This window comes from Athene noctua, chromosome 15 (genome assembly GCF_965140245.1).
Source record: "Athene noctua chromosome 15, bAthNoc1.hap1.1, whole genome shotgun sequence".
NCBI lineage: Eukaryota > Metazoa > Chordata > Aves > Strigiformes > Strigidae > Athene > Athene noctua.
In genome coordinates, this window is record NC_134051.1 from 14,115,230 (window position 1) to 14,133,648 (window position 18,419).

The 18,419-nt window shown below is 38.8% G+C and overlaps 1 protein-coding gene across 3 annotated transcripts in view; it reads left to right on the top strand.

Moving 5' to 3' along the window:
• Window positions 1-18,419, top strand: part of SHISA9 (shisa family member 9) — a 191,619-nt gene that overhangs the window by 163,948 nt on the left and 9,252 nt on the right. For all 3 annotated transcript variants that reach the window (XM_074919371.1, XM_074919370.1, XM_074919372.1), the window contains one exon: window positions 7,677-7,832. In XM_074919371.1, coding sequence (XP_074775472.1) covers window positions 7,677-7,832 — 156 coding nt within the window. The remainder of the gene's footprint in view (window positions 1-7,676; window positions 7,833-18,419) is intronic.

The following is an 18,419-nucleotide window of genomic DNA, read 5'->3' on the forward strand; positions in this document are numbered from 1 at the left end:
CTGTTGTCCTGTCACTACATGCTCTTGTAAAAAAGCCCCTCTCCAGTTTTCCTGTAGCCCCTTTAAGCACTGGAAGGCTGCTCTAAGATCTCCCCAGAGCCTTCTCTTCTCCAGCTGAACCCCCACAACTCTCTCAGCCTGTCCTCACAAGGGACATGCTCCAGCCCCCTGAGCATCTTCATGGTCTCCTCTTGACCCACGGGAACAAGACCATGTCCTTCTTATATTGGGGGCCCCAAAGCTAAATGAGTACTCCAAGTGGGGTCTCATGAGAATGGGGTAGAGGGGGAGAATCCTCTTCCTTGACCTGCTGTGCCAATCCAATGTCAAGGGAGGTTTTTATATAATCCCAAGAGCAAGATTAAGACACAAACAAGGTCAAATACCATACACCCAAAACAGGTTGTTTTATTAAAAGTGAAGAGGGGTAGCAATAGGAAAGAATGGAAGGAAAATACAGAAATCAAGCAAGCATCTGGAAGAGAGTTGCAAGAATAGTCACCACCATGGATCCAGCAGGATCCTGTTGGTCCTCAGTCTTCAGTTCTTCAGTGGTGGGTACACCCAGACTTAGCAGTGTCCCATTGGTCCTCTTCAGTGATGGGTGTACACCGAGCAAATTTCTCTGTCGGCTTTTAAGTTCGTCTTATCACCTGATTAGCACACCTGCCCACCTTTAGTTTCTTCTCTGTTCCCACAGGTTTCTGCTGACTTCATGCTTCTTAAGCAATCATCCGGATTCTGGGGCAGAAACACCCACCCCTTATCGATTCAATGGCGAAAGCACAAAGTCATTAGCAATACAATAGAGCCACAAAGTATCGGCCTTACACAATGGCAGGTGATCAGCAGACCTTGTGCTTGACAAGAAACACCTGGTTTCACTCAGTCCACCTCTTTGAGGCTGATTAAGGAGTTCGACAATGCAACTGCAAGGGATTGGGGGGTGCACCCTTTGATACAGTCCTGCTTCCTTGGGTGATATTCCTTACGTTAATTACAAAGGCCACAGCTGGTCCTTGATGAATGGTTGAGGCATTACTGACACCGCACTGGGACTTCAAGCACATACATAAGCAAGCTTTGAGACAATCAGTTGACATTTCAGTCTCTCACACCTGCTGGTCACGCTTCTTTTGATGCAGCCCAGGATATGGTTGGCTTTCTGAGCTACAAGTGCACATTGCCAGGTCATGTTTAGCTTCTTGTCAACCAAGACTCCCAAAGAGGGCTGCTCTCAATCCACTCCTCACCCAGCCTGTGTCTGTGCTTGGGATTGCCCCGACCCATGGGCAGGACCTTGCCCTTGGCCTTGTTGAACTCCCTGAGGTTTGCACAGGCCACCTCTGCAGCCTGTCCAGTCCCTCTGGATGGCACATCCCTTCCCTCCAGCGTGTCCCCGCACCACACAGCTCGGTGTCGTTGGTGAACTTGCTGAGGGTGCCTCCATCCCACTGTCCACGGCACCGACAAAGATGTTAAACAGCGCCAGTAGAGGCAGAGCTCTACGCACTCCATCTGGTCATTTAACACAGAGGGTGACACTCCCTCCACATCTCCCCTGCCTGTCCTTCCCTAAGAGCCTGTATCCTTCCATTCCAGCACTCCAGTCATAGAAGCCATCCCATCACGTCTCTGTGATGCCAATAAGATTGGAGTCTTGCATGTCTCTAACTCTTCTCGTTTATTCCCCATGCTACGTGCATGAGGAAAAACTCAACGTGTAGAGAAATGCACACACAGAAAACTTCAGGGAGGGTCAGTTCAACTGCTCTGACACAACCTACACGGAGGCAAAGGCAAGTATGTAGGCCAAGGATTTGAGTTTTACCCCAACAAGAGGCTCAGTCCCATGGATGAAGAACAGCCTTACTATTCAGGAAGGAACTGGTCTGAAAGGAATTAGTTTACAGGCATAGTCAAGTTGTTAAAATTCTACAGTTTTCATAATATCTGGGATTTTTCAGAAATAGCATCTGCAGTTTCTGTTGGTGAGTCTTGTAGAAATGCATGTATGGATTTCTAACACTGGATGAGCTAGTCTTATAATTAAGTATAATACACTCAAGAACAAAGAGGCAAATATGCATGTTGGTGGCAGTGCAGTTATGGATGGGAGGGGAGCAATTTTATACTGGTATTCTCTAATCACTCAGATCTATCCTGTATTCATAGCTGTTATTTTCAATTTTACTTTGTTCAGGGCATATCTTTTTCTCTTGAGTATCTGAAAACACTCAGCTATTATTATATTTTGTTTTGAATTTTCGCTTTTCCCCTCTTGACTTCCCAGTCTTCTTTTGTCTGTCTTGTTCTCATTCCTTTTGTATGTGTGTCTGCAGGTGGCTTTTATAGCAAAATCTCATTCCACTTTCCTGCCCTTCCCCCATCCTCTCCTGTTTTGTTACTGCATCGCATGTCTCATTTTCTTTCCCTTATGCCTGTAACTGCTCATTTAATAATAGATTCCGTTCTGTGCCTATGGAGTTTTTTCATTTTCCCTGTCTTCAAGCACTGAATCATTGACTTTATTGCTACAGAAAGGAATGAATTCCCAGGCCGCTCTACAGAGCAGGTTCCACTCTTCCCGTGGATGAAGAGGAGGAGGATAGTGGCTGACCTTAAGGGACACTCATGGCAGGTTGTTTGCTCTCAAACAGTGAACAAGCTTATTATTGCCAGCAGCCTACTAGCATCCTTTCCTTTAACCCTGAGTATTTCCCATAACCCTGGCAGCTTCTTGACAAGAATAATCAAACTAGGTGAACAGCACAATATATTTTATAAACAATGCAGAAAACAAAACAAACAAAAAGTTGTGGGGCTTTTGCCTTGTTTTACCACATTCATACATGTGATCATGGTGTGTCAGGTGTTTCCACACTGGGTTCTTATTTGTATTTAATAATTGCTGAGATTCCCATTCCTCGTGCATAAATTACATATGACACCATCTTAAGTGGATAGAGTGCAGCATAACTACAGCAACCAATTACTTTACTGTTGTCACTGTGATACACTATCAAGCAACTCCAAAATTCAGAATCAGGGAAGGGTTGAAACACTCCCCAAAAGCATTTTCACTTGAAAAATGCAGTAAAGTCTTAGCTGTGACACCTGGATACAAGTTGCAATTGCACAGGTTGAGATACAGGTCAAGATAATACACAGATAACTTAATGATCAGCCTTCATCAACTACTGGGACTGTGACCAGAAGCTGATGCCTCTGCCATTTCCAAAGTCATTGTTGGTGGCTGGGATGTAAAACACACTTTCTCTAGCTATAAACTGGTTTTGGTGCAGCTTCCAGTTCTTGTTTTCTGCTCCATTTGCCTCCCAACAGCTTTTCTATACCTAGACGTCTTAGGGGATAACAGTCAAAAGCACTCTTCAGCATCTGAAGACCTTTTTTTGGTTTTCTTTTTTTCCTGTATGTCTCATTTTCTGCCCAGCAGACATCTAGCTTTTGTGTCATGAGCTCCAACATGTTTTCACACTCTTTCTTTTAGGCTGGTAGTAGGAATACAGAAAGCAAATCACTAACACTATGTCCAGAATGACTCCTCGAAGTCTTGGGAGGTTAGGAAGCAGCCTAGCATCATATTTCTTTGCTTCAACAGAAAATAAGATAGGCTGTGAATATTGCAGGTTTTTTACAGTATCACCATTGCTAATCAGGTCTGACTATTCACACTAGAATCTGCAGCACAAACAGTTTTTGACTCTTTGTGATGTTCATATTCTCTGTCTTTTAAAAATAAATACTAAATTGGCAGTGGCACAGTGCAGCTGGTTATATGGAATACCATGCTGGACAATGTACCAGCGTCAAGTTGCCAAAAGTAATGTATCAGCACAGCCACAGCTTTCAGGTTAAAGTTGTCCCTATTCAGTGAAGCCAGCTATTTGCAAATACCAATCACAGAATATCTGCTTTGTAAGTATAAAGGATTTACCTTGGCACTAGAGGTCAGTGATAAAGCTGGTAGGGATTTTTCTTGTTATACTTTCTTCCAATTGAAAACAGTCTCTTGTATCCCACAGTATTTTGAATAATCCAACAGATTATTATTTGCTCCCCCAAATTTAACACTCACTGGTTTTTTTCCAATTTCAGGAAAAAGTCAAAATCTCAAACTGAAAAATCTCAAATTTCCTATTGAGATCTTGTGAGGTAGTTGTAGAAAAATTTATTTCCTGAGAGAATCCCTATTCGGTATTGCTGAGACTAAAGCAGTATCTACAAGTATAAGACAACACTGCCAAGGCCAGTATCTTTTTCAGTTATAAATGTGGAGTCCCCCAGAGTGGGCAAGGCAAGCCCTAGTTGCTCAAGGCTAAGCCTGGGCTCCCCCAATGGTCAGACTTTCACTCCCCGTTGCTGTGCCTGCTGCAGAATTTGCATTAAACCACTGTTACTTTAATTATGAACATTTCCTAAATCATATCCATATATAGACAAATTTACCCATCATCATTACATTAATGATGTGTGGACAAAACAATATAAGTGTCCCATTAGCTCACTTATTTCTAGAAACCTAAAGATAAGGAATCAGATCATAGACAGTTTAGGGAGCTTGCAAACAAATGCAACTTTCACCAGTTATGGCCAGTTAGACTAAAATTTAGTATGATTCAGACTTAGACAGATGTATATATCAAGCTGAAATTTTCCTTTTAGGCCCTAGGAGTCCATTCCAATGGGAGTCTCTTTATAAATAGGAATCGTTCTTCAATATAGTTCAATGCACTTTGCCAGAGTTTGGCCTTTTGCTTAATTTACTTTGTACAAATGGCCAATTGAATGAGTAATTTGAACTGTGTCTTCTATGTGATGACTTAGTCTTGTGTAAGCATCTGGGTATGAGTGAGGGGCACTGTGCAGTCAGTGTGGCAGTGAAAGAATGACTGTCATTAATTTGCTCGAAATTCATATTTCAGGAGAGTTCTGGGCTTTTAACAAGACAAAAGAGAAGTCAAAGATGATCTGGAAATGGAGAACATAATTCTTTACATCTTTGTAAACTCTCAAAGAAGCAAACCCCAGAAATCTAGTAAGAACATAGTCTGCCACTGAACACATGGATGAAAACCAAGTACACCTGATTCATTTTTTCCCAGTACATTTCTGGGATAACTTTCTTCACTACATGTAAAGAGATGACTGACTAAAAATGATAGGTCCAAGTAAGAAACACGGCTAGAAAAACAGTCCTGGTTCACTACACCTTATTTACATTGGTTTTTCAAGTCTCCACAGCTGCAAGTCACTTTGGCAGTGAGTGTAGAAATACGGGAGCTCACAATACTTTCATCACAGTGAAATCATGATGTTTTGACAAACTGAATAAGAATTGCCACAAGGGAACTTTGTAGTAGTAGCATCTACGGAGTGCTGATTTAGCTCTACTCAGAAAAAAATTAGTGGATGTAGTGGTAAAAGGTTGACTCCTTCCTTATATTAAAGGTCTCACGCATGCTGGTATCTTTACAGCTGCCCTGTTACTGAAATACGGCTGTGCTAGCATTCATCCTACTTGTAGATGTAACCATAAAAAAAAGATACTTGGAAGATATGGAAGGTTTGAAAAGAGCGGTCATCTAATTTTATGGTTCAAGCCATTAGAGTAAGAGTCTTTCCTCAGCTGTACTCTAGAGACAGAACTGGAACGGAAGGATTTCACAAATTCTTGCTCTAAGAGAAGAGCCTTAGTTACATCAGAATGTCAGTACTACAGCTGAACAGAAACTTACTTTACTTCATTAGAAATAGCAATTCATTTAAATATCAACTGTTTCTGTGAAAGGGTTGACTTAACAAACGTACCCTTTCAAGGCAAACCTATCAAAAAAGATGCAAGAAGTGTTTCAATACTTTTTTTGCTAATTCTGTTAACAGAAAAGTTTCTGGTTTTCAATCCAAAACAACATTTCTATTTTTAAAAGTGAGCCAGCTTTTAAAAAAATACATATAATTATGAAATCATAACAAAATGTTTCTCCTGATCTGACACAAGATTTGCAAAAAAAGACCAACTTCAGTTTTCATTTGCTTGGTAAAAGAAAAAAAAACCACTTACTGAAAAACTCTTTTGTTATGAGAAAATAATTTCTCATTCAGCTCTACCTACTATCCACAATAAGGTTTTTTCCCTATAAACAACCAGTAAGAGCAAGAATCATAGTGTTATTAGATGGTAGCACTTCCACCATTTTTCTTGAGCTGCCTCGGGGTGCCCTCACAACTTGTTTATATGTGTATGTGGTAGGAGGATGTGATTACACTGCTCTGCAGAGGCAACCTCAGCCTGAACAGCAGAGACTGCACCAGGCAGCAGCAATGGTGAAGAATAAGAAAGTTAAAAACCACCTTAGTTTTCCTTTTCTTTCCCAGCAGTAAATCTGTTAACTGGCTTCAGAGCTCATGCACTCAGCTTCATTAATGAACTGTGGAAAGTGAAGTGGCTCAGGTCCCTTAAAATCCTGGCAAACTGCAGGGATATTTGGCTTCTGCCAGATCCTGTGGGCACTTGGGGGGTGGTCCATTCACACCATCACAATAAGCCTTCTTTCCCATAACTGCCCAGCTTTCTTCCTACATTATCATAAGCTTGATGCTGTGGGAGTTACTGTATTGTCACAAATTCAGCACCGTGGTCTCATTGTATGGTCTCTAAATTCGTCTGATTTTAGAAGCTACGGTAAGGTTCTAGGATTGACAATCAGCTCCAAATATCTCAAAATACACACCCTGGATAAAGACTCAGCAAAATATATGCTGACCGTCTTGAAATCTGCTAAAATTTAGGTTTGCAAATTGAGTGCTGCATACAATTCTAATCAGACTTTTTAGAGGCTGGAATCAAACATTAAAAACAAATAATAAATTATGGTATATCTTAGAAAGAAAAGCACCCAGAGTGTATTCTCCACTATAAAGGAACAAATCAACTACAGAATGGATATGGGGTAAGTGTTGGTATAAAAGTGTACATAAGCAGTAATTAGCTCCTGCTTTTAGGTATGCCTGCTACAGAAAACGTTATCTTGGTACGATATTGTGATACCTACTGTCAGGGAAAAGGAGAAAACATAAGGACAAAGTGTGAGCTTTGAAGAAATTACCTAATGATAGTCATGAGCCAAAACTACGCATTCTTCACTGTGGGCCATGTCTACAGAACACAACATAATGCTGTGCAAATAACTGAGCTGGTTCTGGTATTAAAAGCAGTGTAAGTGCATATATGCAGCAGCCTGCCTGAGCCAACTGAAATTAGCCTGGCAATTTAACTGCACAGGCAGAGTGATACTACTGCCCTGTATTCAAGCTACGTTGGAATAAACTTCATGTTTTGGCTTGTATCCTAATGCTGCAGCAAATTCAGTCTTTGTTGTTGGTGTTCAATTGTTTTGAAAACCTATTTTTTAGTTCAAAGCTCTTCTTTATACAAAAGTTAGCATGTATTGCTACAATCATTCATCAGCCTTTAATCATGCCATTAACTGAAGTACAGGTTTGCTGTACTCAAACTCCCACTTTGTAGTAAACAGTGTTTTGTTGCATTAAATCTCATGACTTATCCTGTCTAATCTGTACTGGATAATGATGTTAAAACCTTAAGACTGATTTATTTTTTTATTAATGTTTGTCGATTTTCTTTAATACAGATCCACCACAGATGAATAATGTCATGCCAACATCTCCCCTCCTTCCTCAGATGGCACATCAACATTCATATCCCAGCCTGGGACAGATCACAAACCCGTATGAGCAGCAGCCCCCAGGCAAAGAGCTTAACAAGTATGCCTCTCTAAAGGCAGTCGGTAAGTAGGCAACACGAAGGATGCATGACTTCTCCTTTAGATCAGTATGTTGCTTTTACTGTTGTCAGCTGACATTCTGCTTCGAAGTTAAAATCGACGTTTTGCTCATCCGGACTACTTCATGGTAGAATTTCATACAGGATGTCATGTTAGTTGGAAATGTATTAAAAATTAACAGAGGGACTACAATTAGCAATAACGTGTAAGAATTGGTGATCATATGCATGTGTGTTGATATATGCACACAGACCCACACCATACCTACTGTACATCATTTTTCAGCAAGTTTCACCTATGTTGTATGCACAGTGTTCAGCCCTAGTTCTTTATGCCCTGAATATGCCTACCTATGCATTTTGGTATATATATTCCATACCTGTCTGCACAAATGAGAGAGAAAAACATCAGATATGTTGCAAATTTAAAGCATATGATTTAGACAACTGCTAAATATTCCCAAAAAGAGAAGGTCCTTGTAATGCTTCTGAAGTAAGAGCTTTCACATTTTCTGCAGAATGTGTATTAGTAGGTCACTGGAGGAAAATTCTGAGGTCTTATGACTTCAAACGATTAGTGCATCATAAAGCTCCTAATAAAGATCCTGGTGGTGGCTATTTTCTGTGGCTGATTAATATCATACACTATTATCTTAAGCAAATAGGGGAACATTTGTGGGGAGGGAAAAGGACATTAGTAAGTAAAGATTTCAACATAATTTTCATATTGGAAGCATAAGTTGATAATACATTTCAGGGGCTGTAAATACCGGATGCACATCGTGTGAAGACAGAAAGCCTTTATCACCTCACATTTCAGGGCCCTTCTGGTCAATAATAAATTAAGAACTGTGGGGTCTATTCATAACCAAGTTCTCACTAACCCTTGCTCAGCTTATGCATATGGATGTTAACATCATTTCCCCATGAATTTAGAGAAGTATCACATGCTTATTTCCAGACAGAGCTATTTAGCTCAGAAAAACAGCAGAACAGCTGAGAATGTTCTCATTTAAGAATCTAATATTTAGCACATCAGAAAAACTTTCATCACAAACTGACACTCCTTTACCCTAACTTCAAGATAGCAGATCTCTAACAAAATGTACATAGAAGTTCCACCTCAAGTAGTTCAGCTTTGCTTTAGCTTGCCGTTTTTGTTTCTTATAAGTGGCATTTTTAAATGTGTTTATAAAAGATGAGGGTTAATAGCTTTCTGCTGAATTTTGAATACAGACAGAGTAGCTTTATAATTTCTTCTTCAAAAGGTGTGTAATGATGTGGTGATTATCACAGATTTATGCACTGATATCAGGCTTTTCCAGATGTCAATTTAGGTCAAGCCAATAATCAAAGCTGAATGGTACTTAAGCATAATAAATCAAGAGAGAAACACTCAAATGAAACTTTTATCATCTGCCCAAGAACCACTGAATGTACTTGTTTTTTAAAATTATTGTTAGGACTTAGATATTTCTTGGATATCTGAGTACAAGTTTTTAAAGCAGCTAGATTATAACCATACAGTTAAATCAACCTTGAAAGACTGTGCACTGCTGCTCCAGAAGTTGTATAATGCCTCTCAGAATCTTAAACTGAATTAAACATAACTTTCAGCAACATTTTCTTTCAGGAGGATTGCCGTGTTTTTCCCCCATCCTTCCTATTCCCTCTCTCTTTTTTTTCCCTGTAGACTTACTCATGTCTCAGATCACATTAGCCAAGTTTTAGATTCAGGTGAATCTTCACAAGAAAAGTACAAAGTGCTGCATTGCTATCCAAACTTTTCAGCAGAAAACAATAGATTTTGAAACTGTTATGTGCATACCTTCTGCATGGACGTATGGAGCAAGAGTTAAATATGCTCAGTTTTTAACTACTTTCAGACTCTCAAGGCCATGATTCCTCCCAAGAGGTACTTCCCAAGTACACCTCAAGATTGCAGAGGTTTTTCCATGATGCCAGCCAGGCCTGGGTCTCTGACCATGCTGACATTAAGCTAGCCAGACCACACATTTCAGAGTTCATACTGGCTTTATGAGAGCTCTGAGAGGAAACAGCAACCGGCCTACATCAGGCCCACCAATATAAATTTAACCTGACAACATCTTTTTAACAAATAGAAATAGACTGAGTTCACCCTGACCTGGTATTGATGTCACAGAGCGATGGCATTTTTCATATGCTAACGTTCAGAGTCACATTTACTGATCCCCACAGCAGGTTAACGGATGCGTGTAGTCCACTTCCCTTTGCATTCATTGATATTGGCTTGAGGGTGGATTCATTTGCCACAACAGAAATTTAATAAGTGATGTGTTCTACATTTCTCCATGCATTTGAGGCAAATCATATTCATTTAAGTGCCTCTTATTCTGCATGATCCTATTGTTCAGGTGTAGTCCACTGTACTTAATTCTTTTCTCTAATGGGGGGTGGGGATGGAGGAAGAAGCATTCCTATTGCTTTGTAGCAATTGCAGCTATAGTGCATTAATATCATTCATCATAATGTGGCCAAAAGTGGTAAGAAGTTTAGATAACTGAAAAAGTGATGCTTTACCAGGCAGTATTAAATTAATTTCCACACAGCTGCTTTCTTCTGAACTACAGATGTCCTAAAAATTTGGCTGTCTAATTTTAGAAGTGAGCTACTTATCTCTCAGTGACTGGCTGCTGTGAAAATTCACTTCACAGAAAAGTAGCAAGTGACAGTAATCTCTGTTCTGGATCATGTTCAGGACCTGAATTAAATTCAGTGCCTAAGACTCAAGTGCTTGTGGAAACAAGTGACAACAGTGTCATTTGCTAGTAGTTTGCATTGTGTTACTGAGTGAGAATGACCAATACCTTGGTAGTGAGGCCAAGCTGATCCCTAGGAATCTATTCTAAAGCTCCACCCTGGACTCCAAATCATATAGTTTAGCAGAGTGCAGTTTGAAGCTGGACTGTTCATGCATGTGTGCAATGCAATGTGTGCACTGCAGAGTGTCTGATTCAGCACAACAGGGGAGAAGAGAATGGAAAAGACTAATGTGGATGTATTTTATTTAAAATGCAAAATATTTTTATGTGAACTAGTTCAAACTGCACAGCCAAACCCCTACACAATCAATGCAAGAGGGTTTTTCCTCATTTCTTGTTAGAAATTTCTTTATTTGTTGAAGCCTCCAGAATTCCTTAAGTACTGACCAGTGGCTACTGACCAAATTCAGCTTTTACTGTCTGCTGGCATTTACATCTCTGAATAACGTGAGGACATTCTGTGCCTATTTTATATTCTCAGATGAGTGCTTGGAGGACAGCAAGATAATAGTGACTTGAGATTTACTTACTGTTTTCCTTACTGCACCAGAGTTTTACTCTCCTTCTGCCTTAACACATACACCAACAGGGAATAATCAGCAGAAGGTAGAGGACCCTTTGGAAATGAGAGAGCAACACGCACTTCCTGAAAGAACAGATAATCAATCCATCCATCTCCTAGCATCTATAGCCTGAGTGACTGGTAGGTGCACTCGGTCCATCCATTATTTGTCCATTTTTAAGCCAGAAAATCTTTTTTTCAACACTGCCAAATTTGTTCCATCAAAGAATGTCAGAGACTGTATCTGAGGGAAAAGGATTAACAAACTCTAAGACCAGTCCCACCAGAAGTGGTCACAATGTTGCGTGGCAGTCAAACACCCCGTGTTTAAATATTTCAATTTTTTGGTCACCTGAGATGACGTGATCCCGGTTTCCTTTGGTGCTTTTGCAGTATTTGATTATTTATGTGAAAAGTGCAGAAAGAGGTTTTTCTGCATAAATTATTCTTATTTCCAGTTCATCAACCATGTTTTTACTCCATGCTTAAATGGTTATTGCTCATTTAAGCAATCCTGACATGCCTAAAGCTACAAGTTGATGAAGATCTTGTATCTGAACACCTTCATGAAATTCAAGTCTCAGGTCATACAAAGGCAGCTCATAACAAATTTTTATACACATCATTTGGACACTCATTCAGAAAGCACGAACAACCCAACTTCAAATTCCACTCTGATAAGCTGTATGAGTTGGAGTCCATCCTGTTGCTTAGTAAGAGCTTCCTTAGAGCTCAGATTGGCCTCGCTATCCTGAGGTATTGGTTACATTTGTTCACATTGTTCTGTGACCCTGGCTCAGGAACAGTTAATTTTCTTTCCTGGGTTTCAGGGAGTGCAAAGTGACTAACTTTCTTTAGAGTTTTTTGCAAAAATTAAAAACTACCCCACACCCAACTTTCTAAAGCCCTGCAGGACTGGGAGAAAGATCACTGAGCTGCTAGAGAGGTGCACAGACATACACGTACAAACTTAGAATACAAGTATTTCTACAGTTTAACATGATTTTATATTTCTTCCATAAACTTTCTTCTTCCCTTCTCTCACACACACATCCACACACAAACCTTTGAAGAACTGGCTGGGCATGACTTAAGAAGAGGTAACTCAGCCAGTTTAACTTTCTGCCTCCCTCAAAAAAACCACAATGGACAGAATTCCTCCCTGAAACTCAGACCCAGAAAGCCTTAAGCGATGCTGGGAGTTGTCGTCTCTTGTGGGATTGAAATCAGATCTAATTGGCTGGATATTGTGAAGCTAGAAGGAGAATATAATTGGCAGCAGACTCACCATCACATCTCTGAGTCTACAGCTCCCAGCATTTCTTGAAGCTTCACAGTTCTTTGATCCCAAAGGAAATGTTAGACCATGCTCCAGCTCCGCTTGCAAAAATCCAAAGTGAGATTCTGCAAATATGACACTCAAAGAATAAACATCTCCTGTTTAGGTCACTGTTACTATGTAGAAAATATTATGGCCACAAGTGCACCAATGCACCAGGCAACATCTCCCTCAAAAAAGTGAAGCACGTGAGAAAACTGCTTGGTTTGTCCTTTACATCTACACACAGAGGAAGATCCAAAGGGGAAGATCACCATAAGGTTAACTCTGTTGTTCTCTTTGAACCATCCTCCTGTCTAATGTCAAATTTGGTGGTGCCTTCTCTTAAGCTTCAGATCTTCAACTTCCATAGAAATGACTGTAACTTTATGGTGATACAAGACCTGTCTTATGAGAATATAAAGCAGCTTCACAACTGCCCCTAAGAATCTGATACCTATCTCATGAGAAGATGAGATCCTGTGCTGTTCCCTATAGTTCATTGTGTTCTGGGATGGAAAAAAACACTGTAATTCCTAAAAAGGAAACACACAGTTGGGAAGTAGGCCTGCCCATGCATTCACAGGGGTTGATACAGTCAACTTTTAGAAAAAGAACTATAGAATTATTGGACACGATATGTTTGTGTTACTTCACTTTCCTATACCAACCACACCGTTACACTGATAGGGAAAGATTTGTGTTTCTTTGGAAGGCTTAAAAAGGAATTGTGCTTTCATTTCAAAGAGTAAACAAATTTGGAGCTACTACTACTTCCATGAGCAGTTGCACAAAAAATGGATTAAAAACAAATCTGGGACATGGGAATAGCTCCCTGGATTTAACACCACAAAACCAGACAGGGAAGTACAGATTAATGCATCATTTGTCATATCCAGATGGTGATTCAGTTAATGATTTCATAGATCCAGAGGTATGTTCAGTGTCATGGAAAATGCTAGACTAGGCAATCTGCCCAATTCAACACTGGAACTATGGATCCGTCTCAAGGAAATATGACATAAAATCTTGGTATCTTTTCATCATTATTATTATTATTATTATTTACTTATCCCACAGGCTGGAGAATCTGAAGCTTCTGAGTGCTCATTTGTTAAGGAAGTCTTTCATACTTTAATCCTTGCTTCTCCTTCAGGCACAGGGGAAAAGCCAAGAAGCACTCAGCAGCAAGCCTCCCTTTACCAACCCCCTTGGTAACACTGTTCCCTCAGCTTTCCCATTTCCCAACTAGACGAAGTGCCAGTACCACTCGTTTCACCTGTGTCTTCTGCCAAGACCCCCAAACTTCACATCCTGCCCAGCGCATGCAGACTTTCAAGACCTTTCTTGCTTTCACTAAATCATTTAATTGGTTTCTCTGTTATTTACCAAATTGGCTTCTGATACCTGCAGGCACTCTGTCATAGGTAAATAAAAAATGCCTAGGGAGTCTTGATCAAACTATTTTCCTATTTTATCATCCAGCATACTCATTTTTTCTTCTGTAGTTGTATTTTAATTACAAACATGTTCGTGCAAAGCCTTGGTCTTGAGCAAGCTCAGCTGCATCACTGACATTCTTTTACAGCCTTTTAAAGAAACAACATTTTACTGTAAAATCTCCAGGGTGATATTCTTTCTGAGGCTGGGGAATTCTGCTGTAAGTAATCAGGCATCCAACTAGCCATTGTCCATGCCATCCTTTAGCAAATAAACGGAGCTGTGGAAAGGTAACTCTTCAGGGATATGTTGGTCTTAGCAGAAGCAGTATCTAGGCTGCTGGGAGGAAATTGCAAATAGCCCTTCTTTTACAAGAAGCAGTTTTAACACCAAAATAAGATGCTCTTAAACATTTCCATCTACGTCATCTCATTTTTAAGTCTTTAGCAGCAACACACTGAACTTGTGAAAGAAAGGAAATCTGACCTTCAGGTCCATTTAGTTTAGGCTTATCTCAGGATTTTGTTTTCTGGGTTGGATTCACACCTCGTATATTTGTTTTGTCTGAATTTTGTCTACTAGTTTTATGGTGGATGAAGAATATTTATAAGGATCTATCAAATTCTTAGACTATTTTTCATGCCAAAATAGCAAGTTTATATCTCTGCATCCTCAATTCTTGTTCTTGAAATTATTCTTTACACCCATTTTCTCTACAGTGGATTCCCTACAAAGGAGAAACAGCCACTTTTTCTCATTACCAGCACGTATTTTAAAACAGTGAAAATGAAACCTTCACCAATAAAATCATAAAAGTTCAGATCATAAATGCCAATCCATTACTTATACATCATAGAGAACTTAAACCCTTCCACTAAAAATTAGGTTAGTTCTCTGGAAACTAATTGATTTTTAACATCCTTATTAAGCAATAATGAATCAATGAAACAAAAACTAATTTTCTCTTTTTTATAACACGCAACAGGCAGATCTAAAATAACAGTAACCTGAGTCCAGTTGACTGCTAGAGAATGCTAGTCTTTCAGGACTTTTTACTGTAGTTTGCTTGGTTTCTGTCTTTGCAGACTGCAGTCTTCAGAGGTAATGAGCTTACAGTAACCAGCTTTATTTCCATCTGTTGAGATCAGTGGTGGCCACAGGAAGGAAACTAGTAAATCTAAATCAAGCATGGGTTATTCAAACCTATTTCTATGAAAATTTAATGAATTATGCATGAGACTTTTTACACATTAAGTGATGTGAAGACATGAGTGAGTGAAACTTCACGCTTACGCAATACCACTAGATAAAAGTGAATCAATAAAAAAGCTCAGCTCATGAGAAGACAAAGTCTAACAATGTTAATAATTTTCACTTGCTACCCTTCTTAAACATCCTCCTCCATAACCGTTTTATTTTGCACTATAGACATACATCCACATATAAACATACTTCTCATTCTTCAATACAACTCATTCTTTAAGAGTAGACATTGATTATAAAGATATGAAAACAACTGTGAATACTTGCAGACAAACAGCAACACTGTGAGATCCCAGCTAAAGTCTAGATTTAATCTCGAGTGTGACTTCTATAGTTCCAACCAAGGAGACTACGCATCAATTGCACTGGTTGTTCTGAACATACTCCACTTATTTTTTCCTTCTGGATTCTGAGCTGTGCAGGTCATTTACTGCAATATTTTTCTTATAAGGGTTTCATAGAGATTCTCAATGAGATATCCTGGTAGTGGTTCTCGGAGATGCCAAATGATCAAAACTTATAACTTTACTGGTAACCCAAATCCCCCCATAGATGTTTTTAAAAGCTAACAGATTTTCATCATCATTTTTAAATATCTGTAGTGCTTAGAAAGCGTTCTAAACTCAGCACATGGAAGTGAAGGCCTAAATGATTTCAAAGTGTCAGCTTTGAATGAATTCTGGGGCAAAACTCTTGAAGAGAATTTTCTTGAATTAAATTAAATTAAAAGTTTCCCTAACTAAAGGCTTTCAGGGTCCACTTTTATTTACTGACTAGTCTTTCATGCTGGCAGTATTCAAATATGAATTGGGTTATAATGACTGATTCAGGATTTTTTCCTTTTAAAACTCAAAAGGTGAAAATGAAAAGTAGCTTTTTAAGGAAGTGTTTTGATTTAAATTTTCCCAAGAACTGACTAAAGAATAATGGAATAAAGACAGAGAGTGCAATTCTGAAATCCCACTACAATCAATATGCTTAATTAAAGAATAAATTTAGGAATTTTTGATTTGGGAAGCAAACTCAGTGAGAAACAGACTTGAATGCCTATACTCATACTTTCTTTTCCATAGTTCTACTGATTCACATTGGGATTATTTTTGTATGAAAGTATGATTTCTTCAAGCACATCAGAATCTGCCTCCATGTGGACAACAGAGCTTTAATTTCAATTCAAGTCTGTTGCATTTACAGTGTTTGTGATTTGAACATTCAGGTTTGTCTTGGTAATTTTAAGGAGTTATGGGGATTACTTTGTTACAAGTCAAGTTTACCTAAGTAAACAAAATAATACTCTAACCAAATAGAAAAACTCAAAAGCTTTAATACTCTTCAGCTTCGTACATGGATATGTATCAACAGCAGTAGTGTGATGTTCTTCAGAACTACCCATGAATACCGATGAAGACTGGTAAGACAATTGATAGAAATGAATCCCTTATTAACAATGTAATATAAATAGCAGCAGTTATCTGTCTGCTATTTTGGTTCTGCAAAGGATGTTCTAAAGACAGTAAATGTGTTTAAGAGAGAAATTACACAGATAAAAGCCACAGAGATCATTGCTTTACTCCTACACATTCACACTATAATAACAAAGGGCTTGAGGCATGGAGGGAGGAAGAGCAATAACATGATTTGTAATGCACATAGTTAATTTTTCCAAAAGTCCTTCCCCTGACATCTTATATGAAAAAGGGTAAGAGGAAGAGAAACTGAAAAAAAAAAAAATAAAAAAAATCTGTTATGTAGTAGCTCTGATACTACAGCATCAAAAAAATCACCATGAAAATATCAGTCTGTCCCATCCTAAAGATAATAGTAAGTGCAATAGGCAATTTTTATAATGTGAAAGTTTGCAAAGGTTTCTAGGCTATGGAAGGTATTCCTGTGAAAAGTTCACCTTCCCTTGCAAGGGACCTGCCACAGCAGGGGAGGAAGATCTGCAGCTCAGCACTTTTGGTTCTCATTTTCTCAAGTGATGGTTATGATTGCAGTTCCTGGAAAAAAGGTAGAGGTGGCAGCTAACACTCCTATATGGCAGAAGTCTTGGGTGTGTGCACACTATTAAATATTGATTGAAGTGAGCTTCATTACTGATTCTTCCTTGACTGTCTGTCAGTCACAAATACTTTTGCTTTATGTGAAAGCTACTTGGAGGGTTCTGTTCAGAGGAGGCATTAGTTATGCTTTGCCTTTGAGTTTGCTCAGTCTGTATGAAAACCTTATGAAACTGATTTTCTTCTGACACTGCAAATTAGGCAATTGCCAGGGAACACCATTTCTTTTTAGTCTGACACACATCTCTGGTTTGGAAACCTCTGACAATATGCATAAGACTTTAGTAATACAAATATCGCACAGCCTAATAGGAAGAAGAGAGGAAGAGAATGAAAAGAGAAGAAAAAAACACAGCTGAATGTGTGCAAGTACAGCTATGGAATTATTTCCTATTTTTTTTTTCTCTTAATAAGTCTCTTCTGGCAAAAAGAATAGAAAAGATAACTTTCTAATAGAAACAACTTATGCCACAGCTAATTTTAGGGAAAAAAAAGTCAACTTCAATCCTGAATGACTGCTAAAAATTCTTTTAAATTATAGCAGTTAAGAAACAGATCAAATAAAAATAACTCCTGCAAAAAATAGTTATTGCATCACTAGGAATTTTTTTTCATTTAACCAGTACAATTCAAAAAGCCTTTATGCCTCACTCCATATTCAGAAATAATAGTGTAAATGTAGTATGACGCCAGTTGAAAGACAGAAAAATGCAGGGTTATTTCAGTACTATAAACATGTCTTAATTATGTATTCAAAGACCTGAACTGGGTCTTGTGTGAGCTCATGCAGCTTTCTGCATCATCACAACTAGAAGTATTTGTAGCTGATTTGTAGCCAATTCAGACATATGTTTAAGGGCTATAACGAGCAGTGTACTAAAAGAAACAAAAAAAAATCTCATAAAAAGTATTAAAGCTGAAAATTAAATTCAGCACACAGAACAAAGCCAACAGCAACGTATGAAAAAAATGAAATTAGGTTCATGTTAAGAACAGTTATTACAAATAAATGCAGTTAGGAATATAACAGCTTTTTCAGTCAACGTTAAATAAGATAAACTGACACCTTAAGGAAAAACAAACACATTTTTAGATGCTGAATCACAGCGCAGAGTACTGTGAAATTTTTTCCAACATGACCCAC